The sequence below is a fragment of the Candidozyma pseudohaemuli genome (assembly GCF_003013735.1).
Source record: "Candidozyma pseudohaemuli strain B12108 chromosome Unknown scaffold00001, whole genome shotgun sequence".
Classification (NCBI taxonomy): Eukaryota; Fungi; Ascomycota; class Pichiomycetes; order Serinales; family Metschnikowiaceae; genus Candidozyma; species Candidozyma pseudohaemuli.
The window spans coordinates 579684-593181 of record NW_020194435.1 but is presented as its reverse complement, the minus strand read 5'-3'; the positions used below and the strand labels follow the sequence as shown (position 1 = coordinate 593181).

The following is a 13498-nucleotide window of genomic DNA, read 5'->3' as shown; positions in this document are numbered from 1 at the left end:
TTTTTCCACTCCAACGACAACCTGATCACCAGAATGCTTTGCCTCAAAAGGGTGTCCCAATTGGGTATCCCGCAAAAAATTCCAATTGTGGCACGTCGGTGGACATCAAATATACCCCTGGAAATCCACTTGCATGGAAATACTTATAAGTCCGACGAGTGGACGAATGTTCCACCCCAGATTCTTGCGCTCACAGACAGAAGTTTACATCAAAACCCCAACCACCCAATCGGTATCCTTCGTCATTTAATCGAAGACAAGTTCAAGGGATTGGGTTTTACCTTTTATAACGATTTTCGTCCTGCTGTCACGACTTTTCAGAACTTCGATGTTCTTGACTTCCCCAAGGACCATCCTGGCAGAGCAAAGCTGGACACCTACTACTTGAACAAAGACAACCTCTTACGAACTCATACTTCTGCCCACGAGCATGAATGTTTCCAAGTTTGTGAGACACCCGGTTATTTCATCACGGCAGACGTTTACCGCAGAGACGAAATCGACAAGACTCACTACCCGGCCTTCCACCAAATGGAAGGAGCTAGATTATGGTCACAAAAGACACCCGATTTGGAGAAAGTTCTCCAAGCTGATATCGACGCTATACCCAAGACTAATATCATCGTCGAGGATCCCTTCAGAGAACATCCATCTAACGAGGAAAATCCAAGGCAGAAGCACATGACCGATCCAGAGGTCCGCCTCATAGCGACTCATTTGAAGAAGACTGTCGAGTACATGGTGAACTTAGTGTTTGAAAGCGCAAAGGCTGCTGCTTTGAAAGCCGGCGCTGAAGACGACTTCTTGAAAGAGCCATTGAGAATCCGCTGGGTCGAAGCATACTTCCCGTGGACATCACCATCCTGGGAGATTGAGGTCTGGTGGAAGGGCGAATGGTTGGAGTGCTGTGGCTGTGGTATTGTGCAGCAGCAGGTTTTGCTCAATTCTGGTCTTAGCGAAGACAAAATCGGCTGGGCCTTTGGTGTTGGCCTCGACAGAATCGCCATGCTTCTTTTCGGTATTCCAGACATTAGACTCTTCTGGACGCAGAATGAGAAGTTCACGAAGCAGTTCACTCAAGGTGAGATCACCTTGTTCAAGCCTTACTCCAAGTATCCGGGTATCACCAGAGATGTGAGTTTCTGGGTGCCAGCGGGTGTTGAGTTGCATGTGAACGACGTTATGGAGATTTTCCGCTCCCACGCTGGTGACTTGGTGGAGACAGTTGAGCAGGTTGATCAATTCACCCATCCCAAGACTGGCAAGACGTCGCACACTTACAGGATTGAGTTCCAGTCTTTTGACAAGAACTTGACCAGAGACGAAGTTAACGATATGCAAGGTGCTGTGTTGGCGGAACTCAAGGAGAAGTTCCAAGTTGAGATTCGTCAGCGTTAAATAGAACTAATAGACCTGAAAAATGAATGAATAGAGTGATGATATATCGTTACTTGGTAAAAAGCGAGTCGTGGTTTGGTTTTACAGGAAAATGCTGTTCCAGCAAACTATGCTTATTCTCTGTATTGCACATTTTTTCGAAGTCGTTTTTTATTCACTGGTGATTCTTACTACCCATACTCACTGAGTGCCAAATCTGAGTGCGATTTTTTTCTCACCTCAAAGAAAGATCACCACCACTTCTCTTCAAATGCTTGGGTTGGGCAGATTCGTCAGCTCATCCTTGAACGGAATAAGGGCTTCTCAGCTCCCGTGTGCTCCATCTTCCTTGATTACCAGAAGATTCAAGCACGAATATGCCCCCAGATACAAGAACCTTTTCAAGGCGTTCAAGGGCAGAGTCACTGTCAGAACTGGAGGCTCTGTCAAGGGTAACTCGCTTGAAAGCGGTACCTACGGTCTTAGACTTAAATCTAACGGTGTGAGAATGGCTGCCATCCAGCTTAAGGAAGCAGACAAGGTTATCCAGAGACAGCTCAGAGGCACTGGAGCTAAATACATCACCAGATTCACCTGTAACACTCCCGTGTGTGTCAAGGGTAACCAGACCAGAATGGGTAAAGGTAAAGGTGGCTTTGACCACTGGGCCGTCAGAGTTCCAACGGGTAAAATCTTGTTTGAGATTGTTGGGAAAGTCCACGACAAGGTCGCCAGAGAGGCCTTGCGTAAAGCTGGTGAGAAGTTGCCAGGTATCATGGAGATTGTTGACACGCTGTCCAAGATCCGTGTGAGTCCCACGTCGTTGGTGGAGAAGCCTGAGCCAGTGAACTGGTTGGAAAAGATCAAGCAGAACCCTACCAAGAAGTGGACCAACATCGAGAAGTCCAAGTTGCCCGACTACCGTCTTTACAGAAACCGTTAATGTACATAGAACACGAATAACTTATTCACTTTTTAGAGACAGAGCTGTAGGGTACTAGGTGACCTTGGGAATAGAGCCTATGTTCGCGCTTTTCAGCTAATAAGATAACCTAGATCAGAGCTACAAGTTCTGTGTTGATACCACAATCCAAATCCAGAGATTCTGGCCTTTTCATAATGCTGAAAGATACGCCGAAGTTGGTGAACCATGCTCTTCATCAAGCCCTTCAGCTAAACGAGTCAGATACCCAAGTCAGCACCATCGACATGAGCTTGTTGGTGAACCTCAACACGAACCAGTCGCTCAATTACATAAAGCTCGAGCAAGATCTCACGGAACTAGAGGTCGGAGCTAAAAAGTCTGAAGCTCTTCAAGATGAGTTCAAGCTGCTCCAGCAGGATTTGCAACAAATCGAGAAACAGGTGGACGTTATATCCGAGTTGGTACGTGAGCTTGATGGCTGGACCAAAGAGCTCGAGGAGGAGAACAAACGATGAATGAGCAAGAGGGTTTTGACGGAATGATGTTGAGATGACCACTGGTTTGGGTACTTGGATAACGAGGTTTCGGTGGCCATGACTGCTACTCAAACCGGCTTCAAAATTAATTGAAAAGGCAGCTATTTCCCAATGATGTGGAGCAATTTTTTGACAGGCAAAATCGAAAATCATTCCTGGTCCATGGTGTTGGTGAGAGTCGATATTCGGGGTATGGTTTCTGCGACTGCGCATTTTGCAACCATTTGTACTCTTTGCAACCCTTCACTAACTCCACCACACACTCATGAGAACAATTAAGTTGGTGATTTTCTCCGTGTTGGCAATGTCGGGTGTCAATAGCATGCATCCTGGAAACTTTTCATCGATGCCCTCTCCCACAATTGTGGTGAACGATACATCCACTCTGACCATGCCACAGACTACCATGACAACTTCATCTCAATTGGACGCTGAAGAGACTCAATCGCAACCGGCCGGGCCAGTGAATCGGCTCAAAAGCCTAAAGAATAAGCCAATTGACTTGCAATCTTGGATTAACCTATATCACGTTTTGTACCCTCAGGAGAAGGTTCAGAAGGCCAAGAACGTGGTCAAGCAGCGGTACATGGCCGCTTCCAAGCTTGTACTGAAGGAGTCGGTAAAGGGCTTGATCATGTCCATCCCACCGAAGTTGGACAGCTCTTTGAATGTCTCGTCTTTCGAAAACAATACAATCAACTCCACCAGCCTTTTGAGAACGCTACTTGGGAAAGATCTTGAGTCTGAGTCTGACGGGTCTGAGGAGTCTGACAGCTGCTCCGGTTCAGAGGATGATCTGGACTCAGACTCAGAATCAGATTGCGAGGAGGACAAGTACTCGTGGGACTACGATTACGAGAGTTGGTCCAAGTACAACAGAACTGGTGAGGTGCCTAAGGAGCCAGAGGCACCCAAGCAGCCAGAGGTACCCAAAGAAGCCGAAGTGAAGAAACCAAGGTTCAATTTCACTAACTACACAGTTTCCAGGCCTGCTGGTAGGCCTACAAGACCTCCAGCGGTGATATACCCTGAGTTCGTGAATCACACCAACTCAAGCATAGGAGCACTCGAGGAGGCAAATGCCGCTCAAACTACTTCGTTATCCTTATGGGGCTGCTTGCTTCCTATTGTCATCCATCAATTAATATAATAGTACATGGCTGATTTCGGCGACTTTGTAAGATTGACACCGCGAGCTGGGTTTGTGGCATCCACCAACTACACCTCTTCACTAGCCCACATGCTTCCAACAAAAGTAATCTGCCTAGTTTGCCTAGGTGGCGCCTGGAGCATTCCGGTCCGTGACGAAAATGCTCTTGAATCTATTGCCGATTTTAAAGACTTATCGTTCGTCGAGAGTTTGTTGGACTTTGCGAGCAGCTCATACAAATGGGACACCGCCGAGAATACCAACCATGAGTTGGAAAGCATTGAAGATGACGAGCCAGAAGGCGGTTCTAGTGATGAAGCGGAGATGTCTGAAGCACCGACAGTACCTGAGATCTCCATCGGTGACACTGAATCTGCAAACGCAGACACAGAGTACCACGAAGAGGACTCTCCAGAACCAGAAACTTCTGAGGTCAGTGAGGAGCAAGATCACGATATTGGCAGCCTCAACAATACAGTTCACGGCACAGACTTCCGAGTTGAGACTGGTCTCTTTTTCGATGTGAACAAGGGCGGCGACGAGAGCTGCGACGAGTACTCTGAGTCGGACGACGACTGTGACGATGACGAGAGAGGGCTTCTCAAGAAGATTCTATTCTTCTTGCCTGCCAGCGTCCAATCAGGGGCAAACACCACGAAGCCTGCTAACTTCATTGTACCTAGTGCAAACGAGCCGCTCAATGCCACCGTCTCGACTAGTCACAATGCCACCAATAACGAGACCTCTTTTACGTCCACACGCTCTGCAAGACCGAACCTCGACGATATCTATCGCATGATGGATTCCCTGGCTCCAAGCCTCTCTATCAACTGGCTCGCGGTTCTTCTATACTTAATTTGATGAAGTGAGTGCAACTCTAATGTAGTCTCGATAAAGTAGACTTACTCTTGCAATTCCTTGAGACGCTGGCGCATTTCGTCCAACGCCTCTGTGTCCTCCTCTTCCTCGATCTCGGGCTCTTGCTCCAAGCCGGTCTGAGGCACTTCAGAATCGATCTTGGAGAATTTGTCCTCTGTAAGGCTCTGTATAATCTTGTTCACCTCTTCCTGACTCTCGTCCTCTAGTTCCTCGTCCACGTCCAAGTCGACCATGTCGTCCATCATCTCATTGATGATACCTGCCTTCATCAACTCCTTGGACAATTCTTGCATGGTGCCCGTAATGACTCCAATGTTGGTCAAGGCATTCACATCTTTCATAATTCCCGTCAGTTGCTGGATAGACTGCGACATCTTTCTCATCTGCCACTGTTCGTTGATCGACATGGTGATGGACTCAAGTCGGGTTTTCAGAAGATGAAGCTTTTTGTGCTGGTTGTTGATGTTGATGAGCTCTCTTGCGTAGATTTTAGCCAGTTTATAATCTCCGGCCTTGGCCAGTTTCTTAACCAAGCCCTCTGTCTTCTTCTTTAATGGCTGAAGCTGGTTCAACAGTCTCTCCAACTCACGCTTGTTCTTACGCAACAAGGAGTTGATTTTGCGCATCTGATGTTAGTTTGAATCAAGAAATTGATAAATGTGAACATACCTGCTCCTTCGGGTCCGGCCCGTAGATAGCCTTCTTGATATACTCCATGGTGGTGAAGGTAGTTGTGGATTTCGCACCGATAAGAATTAGCTCTCCTGTACCATTTTTAGACCACCCCAACTACTTTTCTTCCTCTCGAGCAAAGCAGATTGTGATAACTATGGGTATTTCTAAAGTCTATACCGAAGTGGACGACTTGTCGTACACCCAGAAGCACCTCATGTGCATTTTGGGAATTCTTTTGCCACCGGTGCCCTTCTTCCTCATGACGGGACCCAAGTACACCGTCAAGACCAAGGAGTTCTGGATCTCCGTTTTCTTGATGATCTTTTTGTACATCGTTGCAATTGTCTATGTTGTTTGGTTTATCTACATTGGCTTCGAGGAGGGCAGAACTGGTCTGTACCATAGATTGGCTGAGGACCCTGAACGTGCTGAACCAGCCCCTGAGAGCCAGTCGGCTCCTGAGAGTCTGTCTGCCCCAGAGCAGCAGTCTGGGGCCTCTCCTTCTCTTCCTTCCTATGAAGAGAGCGAAGAGAACAGCTTCCCCAAGGATAAGAAACACTTGGGTGATCACAAGATTCAGCATTAAGTCATTTGAGATGACGGCTGACTTCGGCAGCACATATGCAGCAGTGCTACCCTATTTAAAGGTAGAGAATTATGTCAATTAATCACCAAAGGTAATTTCGACACGGTTGTAAAAACTGTTTTCTACAATGGGCTTACCCTTTCTTGGAAATGTCTTAGCCTCACGTGCACAGTGTTGGTGTTTCGCAGCCCCTAAGATCTGGAGTAACTCCATTCTTATACATGATGGGTATTTCTAAAGCATTTGTGAACGCCAGAGCTCCCACCAAGGAGGAGAAGACAATGCTCTATATCATGGCGATCATCGCCCCTCCGTGTCCGTTTTTTGTCTTGACCGGACCGGAGTACACGTGTCGCACATGGGAGTTCGCCTTGTCAGTGGCACTCCAAGTCCTCGCCATCGTTAGTATCCTAGTGACTGGAACTTTCAATGTGGGGTTTTTGCTATTCCATTTCGCCGCTCTCGTTTACTCCTTCCAGTTTGTCCACAGCGGGTTCCTGAGGGGCCGCAGCCTTTCCACAGGGTATGTGGATGACCAAGAAGAAACGGTATAAAGTTAATGACGGGGACATTGAGTATGACACTGAATAAATGATTAATTATGAGTGTTTGTTGCAGTGTAGGCTGGCGCTTTGGATGAAGCAATTTCCTGGTTTCCCGAGGGACACGTAGGTCAAGGACCAATTCCACACAATGGAGATACAATTAATAAACCAATCAACAGCGTTAAAGTTGTAGATGTAACTTTTTGCTCAATTAGTTCAACGCGACCATGGTTTTGGCCACAAACCCTTCCAAATGGAAAATGGCCTTCAGACCTAAACTCAAACGTTCGTCAAAGATAGCTGCAAGCTCCACCACAGCCACCACCTTCTTGGTGTCGTTGCCCAATGCACGCATAATGTGCATGGCTAGCTCCTTCAAGATAAGTCTTGGTGGAATGCAGTGGGCAATTAAATCGTAGAATGTCTGACGCAACTTACCAACGTTTGCCACAGAGCGTTCTTTCATCACCGAGTGGGCCAGTGTGACAATGATACTCTCCCAATCGAGAGGAACTGCAGTGGCATTCAAGTTGTTGACATCAAGTGTCTCCTGCTGCATGCTCAAGGTTTCGAAACTCAACAATGCTCTTCTCAAGTTGCGGCCCGATCCAGCAGCCACTGATTCAAGATACTTGTATTTAGCATCCTCGTCGGTAGTATTGAACTTGACCGCCTCCTTCTGCGATACATGTCCAAGAATATCAGCAATATCCTTAATTGAAGGAGCCGCCACCCTCACAAGGAAGGTTCTCGATTTAATAGGTGAAATGATGCTTGACACCATGTTACACACCATGATGATACGAATGTTGGAAGAATATTTCTCCATGGTTCTTCTCAACGCAGCTTGCGCATCTCTTGTCAACGAGTCAGCTTCGTTGATAATCACAACTTTAAAGCGGTGCTTTGGTCCTTGCTTCGACAGACTCGAAAAGTCAACCTGTTCCGTGGAAGCAACGTCCTTAAGCAAGTCCTGGATCACAACTCTGTCATTGTTACCCATATCAGAGGGAGTGATCTCCAAATGGTACGGCGACGATAAGACATTGAATTCTAGTTTTCTATTGGATGCCGTAGTGAACGTTTTCACGTCGATCTTCAACTTTTCCACCTGAGCCCCAAAGAGTTCGTTGAGTGTGGCATAAATTCTCGTCTTCTTACCTGCTCCGGTGGGTCCATACACCAAAAGATGTGGGAAATCTCCAGTGGATGCCAATGCTCTCAAGTGGTCTGTAGTAGCATTATGGTAGGAAAGCTGCTCGAGCTTTTTGGGCCTGTATTTGTCAACCCACAAGGACATTGGATAAGGTGGAAGTTTTCTACTTTTCTCTACGCGATACGCGCCGCGATGTAGGAAGTGCACCTGTTCTATATAACTGCTATGTGATGCTACTCCATGAATGATGAGAAGCGTTGAAGTTCCCTTTTTCTTGATTATCCCGTCCGGTTGTAATGCTATTTCTTGTTCCTGTTGAAGTGCTGCTCAAGCACTGCTTACCTTGCTTAAAGCCCTGAGCTTGCTCTAGGCCTTGGGCTTGGTCCGCAAGAAGTGTGTAGGGCACTCGTAGCCTCCGGGATTGTTGTCCAAGTACTTCTGGTGGTATGCCTCGGCGTCGTACCAGCATTCAATGTTCTCAATGGTTGTAGCGATCTTGTGGTTTGGGTACCATTCCTTCTGGAAGAATTCCTTGACCTCCTTGGCCACCTCGTAGTCTTCGTTACTGTGAGTCATGATGGCACTTCTATATTGGGTGCCAATGTCAGGTCCCTGTGCGTTGAAAGTGGTTGGGTCATGAATTCTGAAGAAAATGTCCAAGAGCTCGCGTAGAGACACCTGGGATGGCTCGTAGGAGATTTGCAAAGCCTCGACAAAGTTTGTAGCTCCAGAACAGACCTTCTCGTAGCTCACGGGTGGCGAAACCGATTTGAGGCCGTTCGCGTAGCCGACCTTTGAGTCAACAAGCCCCTTATCTTTGAAATATTTATTGAACACACGCTCAACGCCCCAGAAACAGCCGGCACCGACGGTGACGAAACGTGACGTGGCTGTGGTTTTAATTGTCGGAGAAACAACACTCATTGATATGCTATGGTTTTTGTGGAAGAATGTGGAAAGAGTGCTGGAATCTCGCTTACAAACGACGGTCTCGGGGTATCCCTAAGATGCAATCACGTGAGCTCGCGTGCCACAACTGTCTCAGTTGGGAAAGACGTTGTATTTTTTAAATGCGCATTATGCATCGGAACTCATGGCTGCAAACCTCGCCTTTGCCGTATTTCCTCCTATTGTGACAGCGTTTTTAGGGCAGATTAACTTTTGGATTTCCTTTTAAACCCAAAAAACGACCTTTTCTTTTTCTCTTCTTTGCTGTCAGAAGTTTTGTTGCTGCCATTGGTCAAAATGCTGCCGGTAGACCCTTTCCGCTCATTCTCTTGCAATTCCACCCGCAGTTCACGGCGCTTGAGGCCATTGACCCACGATTTTTTCACCACAGGTGGGGGCGGCTTGGGCTCTGTGTAGCCTGGGGAATTAACTGTCGGACCCACATTCTCGGCGCCGTCTTTGTTCGAAGGAGTTCTCGAAACTGCCTTCGAGCCGCCTTCTGAAATTCCGTTGATGTCCTTATTCTCTTTGCTGTCTTTACTATCGAACATGAAGGTCTTCTTAAAGATGGAAGTTTTGCGTCCAAGGCCAACCGAGCTGTTCTCGAGAGAAACCAGTGACTCGGGAACGAAATCTCTCACACTATCGTCATCATTTTCGACCTCCACCAAGGAATCGTCGGCTTTTTGGCCATTGACGCTCGCTGCGGACTCATTTGTGGGTTTCATATAGGCCATCGAGTAGTCACTACCATTGTAGATGCCATTGAGGTCAATGCCAAAATCGTGCACATCGCCATCCTCTCCAATGGTGGTGTCCAATTTCTCGTAGAACAAAATATAGGCGCTCGCCAAACCAGGTCCATCACCGAAAAAGCGAAGCACATACGACTCATCCACGATTTCTATCGTCTCGTCGTCGAACAAAAACCAGAGTCCAGCTCTGCATTTGCACAAGGCGACGTAGTGACCATGCATGGGCCCTCCACCAATGTGGACCACCAACGCATAAAGGCCATAAAGCTTGAAGTCACGACTAGGATTGGATTCGTCTGGCTCCTGATCTTTTGTAGTATTGAAAAGTCTCAATCGAAGGGGGTATGAAATGGAGTCAAACAACTTTACCATACGATCGAGCTTATCGTCGTATTTGAACCTTTTAAAGTTGATAATCAACACGTCCGGCGTGCTTTTAAGTTTGATTGTCTTGACAGCTTCTTGAAGTGACAGACAAGTGTTGCAGTAGAATTTGTTCTGGTGGCTCAAGATCTCCAGCTTGGAGAAGTTGTTGAGAGAGTATGTAAGGGAGTATGCCGACTCTCCGGGTGGGATATCGATGGAAAGATCAAGGAAGGTTTCGTCCTTCGATGTTACTGTTTCACACGAAAGACACTTGGTCTCATTTGTGATGATTCCTTGGAAAATGTCAGTGCACCAGTTCTTTGACGCACCCACCTCCAAGTTGATACTCTCAATAGTCTCGTTGATGAGGTAGTTGCAGAACTCATGAGCGTCTTGATGCATGTTTACCTGGCGGAATAGAGCATTCTTCGCCTTGAGTTTATCAATGAAATGGTTTGGGGAAACGACGCCAATTTGTGACTTGTTCTCAGTCATGGCCTCAAAAATATCCTTCAAGGCGTACAACAAGCACGTATCTGAAGTTCTCCCATCTTCTCTAAGTGGGTGATCAAGATTCACTATCGGCCCATTGATCAAGGCAGACCGCTTACGCTGATCGCTTGCCGGGTTTGGGTTGAACGGATTGATTGGGTTCGAAAGGGCAAGCTCGGGATATGGAATGCCCACAACAATAAACGCCAGTCTGGAAGTGATTGGAGCGGCCAATTCAGCAGTGTTAACATTATTGTTCGTGCTGTTGCCGCTATCAAGCAACGCAGTTGAGGATGTGGAGTTGTCGTTTCGAGTATCATTCGTATTCGCCAATGTCGAGGGCAGAGGCCGCGTCACAAGAATCTGGAGGCCATTGAGCTCCGGGTGCTTCTTGATCATCATTCGCTGTTCGGTGTTTAGAGCGTCACACGAACCAGCTTCGTACACATAATCTAGTTTCCGAGGCTGGCTAGTATTCTGCTCTTCCGAAGCCACTGAAGGTGTGTTATTTGAACTGAACTTCCCAAAAATAGAGTTTCGAATCGATGGTCTTGATGTGATGGGAGGTGCCAGCCCATTGCCCACACTGCTGTTACTTGAGTCTGGAGGCTTCCCCTGTTCTTTGAGACGTTTCTGGTACAATTGGTCGTACTTGAACGAGAAATTATGAACATTTTGGCCCGGAACCGATAAGGAGCGTTCGTGGTATTCGAGCTTGTACCTCAAGAGCCGTTCACGGAAACTTTGGGTATGGTATAGGCACTGAAGGATAGAGTTACAATAGCAAGAATTGCCAAAGTTTTCCATGCCAAAGATCTTATACAGACCATCGCCATAGGGTAGGTCTGAATAGCCCTGTGTCATTCCGGTGGCACGTACAATCGAGGATTGGGTTCAGATGATAGTTAGTAGTTCGGTGGATAGCGTTTGGAGGCAGGAGGAGTTTGGTCATGTGATGCTGCTCACGTGCTGGCTTCCTGATGTCTACGATAATGGCTGCAAAAGGATAAATACATAAAAATTTTTGTCTTCTATTAAACCCGGCGTCCCGTTGACCTGCGGAACTTTTCATATTCTGAGGAAGTAAAGTAATTAAGCCCATTTGCCAATGAGCGCCATAAGGAGACACCCGAGCGTGAGCATCGAGTATGCAAAAGCCACCTTCTTCCAGCGGCAGTTCCGCAAGAAGTCGCCGTGGATGAAATCCTGGGCCATCAAATCAACCATTCCGTTGTAGATAAGGATACCGGAGCAGAAAGAGTTAAAAATGCCCACCGTGAGAAGTGCCTCTCTGGAGTCTTCAGAGTAAGTGTGACGCACACCGAGGCCAACAGCCACACCAGTAGGCGTAGTCAAAGCAAACGCTAAACCGAGCGCCCATGGCACCCAGTGTTGGTTCTTCGGCCAGATGGCACCGGCGAAACGGGCACCAAGGCCCATGCCTTCGAAGAACTGGTGGAATGAAATAGCCACCAAAAGTGTCTTGAACCCGTCTTGGGCAATAGCGAGGGATAAGCCCACAAACACAGAGTGGAAAACAATGCCAAACTCAAGGATAAAAATGCTGACGAGCACACGGTATGTACTCTCAGAGAGCTCAGAAGCAGTGTTGGCCTCCATGTCTCTCTCTAAGATATCACTCTCATTAGTTTTCTCAAACTGAACATTCTTTTGGTTCAAATCTTCAAGCTGATGCAGATGCAGATGCTCGGCGGGCAGCAGCAGGGGTCTTCTGCTACTTTGGTGGTATGGGTCAGTGTGAGGTTCAGCACCCTCGTCCAACACCAACTCAGCACAGCCGCTGCAGCCGTCCAGTCTTTTTAAGCCCTTGTGCTTAACATACTCGCTCACACAGAGCTCAATAGTGAACATGATCCATACGCCCATGAGACAAAAGGCAGTCGCCCATGGGTACTCCTGCCAGATACCGCCCAAGCACTCGTTGGCCAAGTACTCAGAGGCGTCGCCTAGCAAGTGAATGAAAGCTGTGGCCACAATCACACCTGAACCGAAAAACCTCACAGCAAACAAGAGGAGCTTTGGGATGTGGAAGATGTGGTTCTTGAGACCTAGCAAAGGGAAAAACACTCCGATCGCCGAAAGTACAAGAACTATGAACACGGCGCCCACTCGGAGTGACATGTGTTCGTCGACAAAGTCGGCAGTCAGACACTCCCCCATCTTGTGTTAAAAATCAAAATATTTAAAGATCTTGAGAATGTGGGGACTATGCAAACTTATATGGCCAGCCATGTAGGAACCTTTTTTTTTGCTGATGCTTCAACTTCCATTGTTCCGCCAAGCAAAAGGGCGCATTTTGCAGTACACTGATGAACTGCCTACTTTACGCCCATATACTGACTCACCAGATCCTTCGCGCCGAGCCTACAGGGCAGCTCAAGGCGAGAACTACCATAACATCAGCCAAGTTGTAATCAGTCGGGTAGCAATATCGGGCTAGGATCTTACACAAAATTGCTTTTGAATAACCTTTTTGATTTTGTGGCTTTTATCAGATGGCATACGATGGGGTCTACCCACGCTCATCCTTCATGAGGCTGACACCCGTGATCGCCCGGGCCCGGAACCCTCAGGTACACCGCGATACACCCCTTGGCGACAATATGGGTCTAGGCAACCGGTATCTGCGGGCCATTTCCGCTCCTAGTGAGCTAAAAGCGTGTTTGGTTTGGGGCAAATTGAGCATTTTTATGAGTAATCCTGACGGCGTTTGCACATTGAGCATTCAGCACCCCTTGGGCCATCTCGCAGCCATCAGGGTATGGCTGCAGATTGCCGTAGCCTTGCAGCATTCAGTAAAGTGAGGCGCTTGTATGATAAGTTTAAAACGTCGGCAGATTTAACCAGTAGGGTATGACAGAGCGAAAGATCTAAGCGAAAGATGGTGCGTGGCTTGCATTGGCTATCGAGCAGCAGCTTTAGACTTTCACATCAACGGACATACAGCGCAGATACGGTATGTTGGAGCAAGGTTAAAATAGACGAACGGTAGGGGTCCCGAGCCCGGGAAACAACAATGATGTTGCAAAAGTCAAAAAAAAAAAACTTTGGGTAGCCTGCTGTGAGTCCAGAATTGAAGGATTCTAT

General features: G+C 47.4%; 11 protein-coding genes across 11 annotated transcripts; 7 read left to right on the top strand and 4 right to left on the bottom strand.

Annotated features, from left to right (window-relative positions):
- Positions 1-33: 33 nt before the first annotated feature.
- MSF1 (phenylalanine--tRNA ligase) lies at positions 34-1398 on the top strand (the record flags this gene model as incomplete). The annotated part of the gene is made up of 1 exon (XM_024855713.1): positions 34-1398. One exon carries the CDS (start codon positions 34-36, stop codon positions 1396-1398), a length of 1365 nt encoding a protein of 454 aa, XP_024715312.1.
- A 250-nt stretch (positions 1399-1648) lies between these two features.
- Positions 1649-2320, top strand: C7M61_000260 (mitochondrial 54S ribosomal protein uL16m; the record flags this gene model as incomplete). Its single annotated transcript, XM_024855712.1, has 1 exon — positions 1649-2320. One exon carries the CDS (start codon positions 1649-1651, stop codon positions 2318-2320), a length of 672 nt encoding a protein of 223 aa, XP_024715311.1.
- A 176-nt stretch (positions 2321-2496) lies between these two features.
- Positions 2497-2817, top strand: C7M61_000259 (uncharacterized protein; the record flags this gene model as incomplete). Its single annotated transcript, XM_024855711.1, has 1 exon — positions 2497-2817. The coding sequence occupies one exon, from the start codon at positions 2497-2499 to the stop codon at positions 2815-2817; it is 321 nt and encodes a 106-aa protein (XP_024715310.1).
- A 286-nt stretch (positions 2818-3103) lies between these two features.
- Positions 3104-3988, top strand: C7M61_000258 (uncharacterized protein; the record flags this gene model as incomplete). The annotated part of the gene is made up of 1 exon (XM_024855710.1): positions 3104-3988. The coding sequence occupies one exon, from the start codon at positions 3104-3106 to the stop codon at positions 3986-3988; it is 885 nt and encodes a 294-aa protein (XP_024715309.1).
- A 90-nt stretch (positions 3989-4078) lies between these two features.
- Positions 4079-4849, top strand: C7M61_000257 (uncharacterized protein; the record flags this gene model as incomplete). Its single annotated transcript, XM_024855709.1, has 1 exon — positions 4079-4849. One exon carries the CDS (start codon positions 4079-4081, stop codon positions 4847-4849), a length of 771 nt encoding a protein of 256 aa, XP_024715308.1.
- Positions 4850-4890: 41 nt separating this feature from the next.
- VPS24 (ESCRT-III subunit protein) lies at positions 4891-5584 on the bottom strand (the record flags this gene model as incomplete). The annotated part of the gene is made up of 2 exons (XM_024855708.1): positions 4891-5493; positions 5537-5584. 2 exons carry the CDS (start codon positions 5582-5584, stop codon positions 4891-4893), a joined length of 651 nt encoding a protein of 216 aa, XP_024715307.1.
- Positions 5585-5696: 112 nt separating this feature from the next.
- C7M61_000255 (uncharacterized protein) lies at positions 5697-6128 on the top strand (the record flags this gene model as incomplete). The annotated part of the gene is made up of 1 exon (XM_024855707.1): positions 5697-6128. The coding sequence occupies one exon, from the start codon at positions 5697-5699 to the stop codon at positions 6126-6128; it is 432 nt and encodes a 143-aa protein (XP_024715306.1).
- A 224-nt stretch (positions 6129-6352) lies between these two features.
- C7M61_000254 (uncharacterized protein) lies at positions 6353-6682 on the top strand (the record flags this gene model as incomplete). Its single annotated transcript, XM_024855706.1, has 1 exon — positions 6353-6682. One exon carries the CDS (start codon positions 6353-6355, stop codon positions 6680-6682), a length of 330 nt encoding a protein of 109 aa, XP_024715305.1.
- Positions 6683-6884: 202 nt separating this feature from the next.
- Positions 6885-7973, bottom strand: RFC5 (replication factor C subunit 5; the record flags this gene model as incomplete). The annotated part of the gene is made up of 1 exon (XM_024855705.1): positions 6885-7973. One exon carries the CDS (start codon positions 7971-7973, stop codon positions 6885-6887), a length of 1089 nt encoding a protein of 362 aa, XP_024715304.1.
- Positions 7974-8195: 222 nt separating this feature from the next.
- Positions 8196-11254, bottom strand: C7M61_000252 (peptide-methionine (S)-S-oxide reductase; the record flags this gene model as incomplete). The annotated part of the gene is made up of 2 exons (XM_024855704.1): positions 8196-8748; positions 9021-11254. 2 exons carry the CDS (start codon positions 11252-11254, stop codon positions 8196-8198), a joined length of 2787 nt encoding a protein of 928 aa, XP_024715303.1.
- Positions 11255-11482: 228 nt separating this feature from the next.
- C7M61_000251 (uncharacterized protein) lies at positions 11483-12571 on the bottom strand (the record flags this gene model as incomplete). Its single annotated transcript, XM_024855703.1, has 1 exon — positions 11483-12571. One exon carries the CDS (start codon positions 12569-12571, stop codon positions 11483-11485), a length of 1089 nt encoding a protein of 362 aa, XP_024715302.1.
- Positions 12572-13498: the final 927 nt, after the last annotated feature.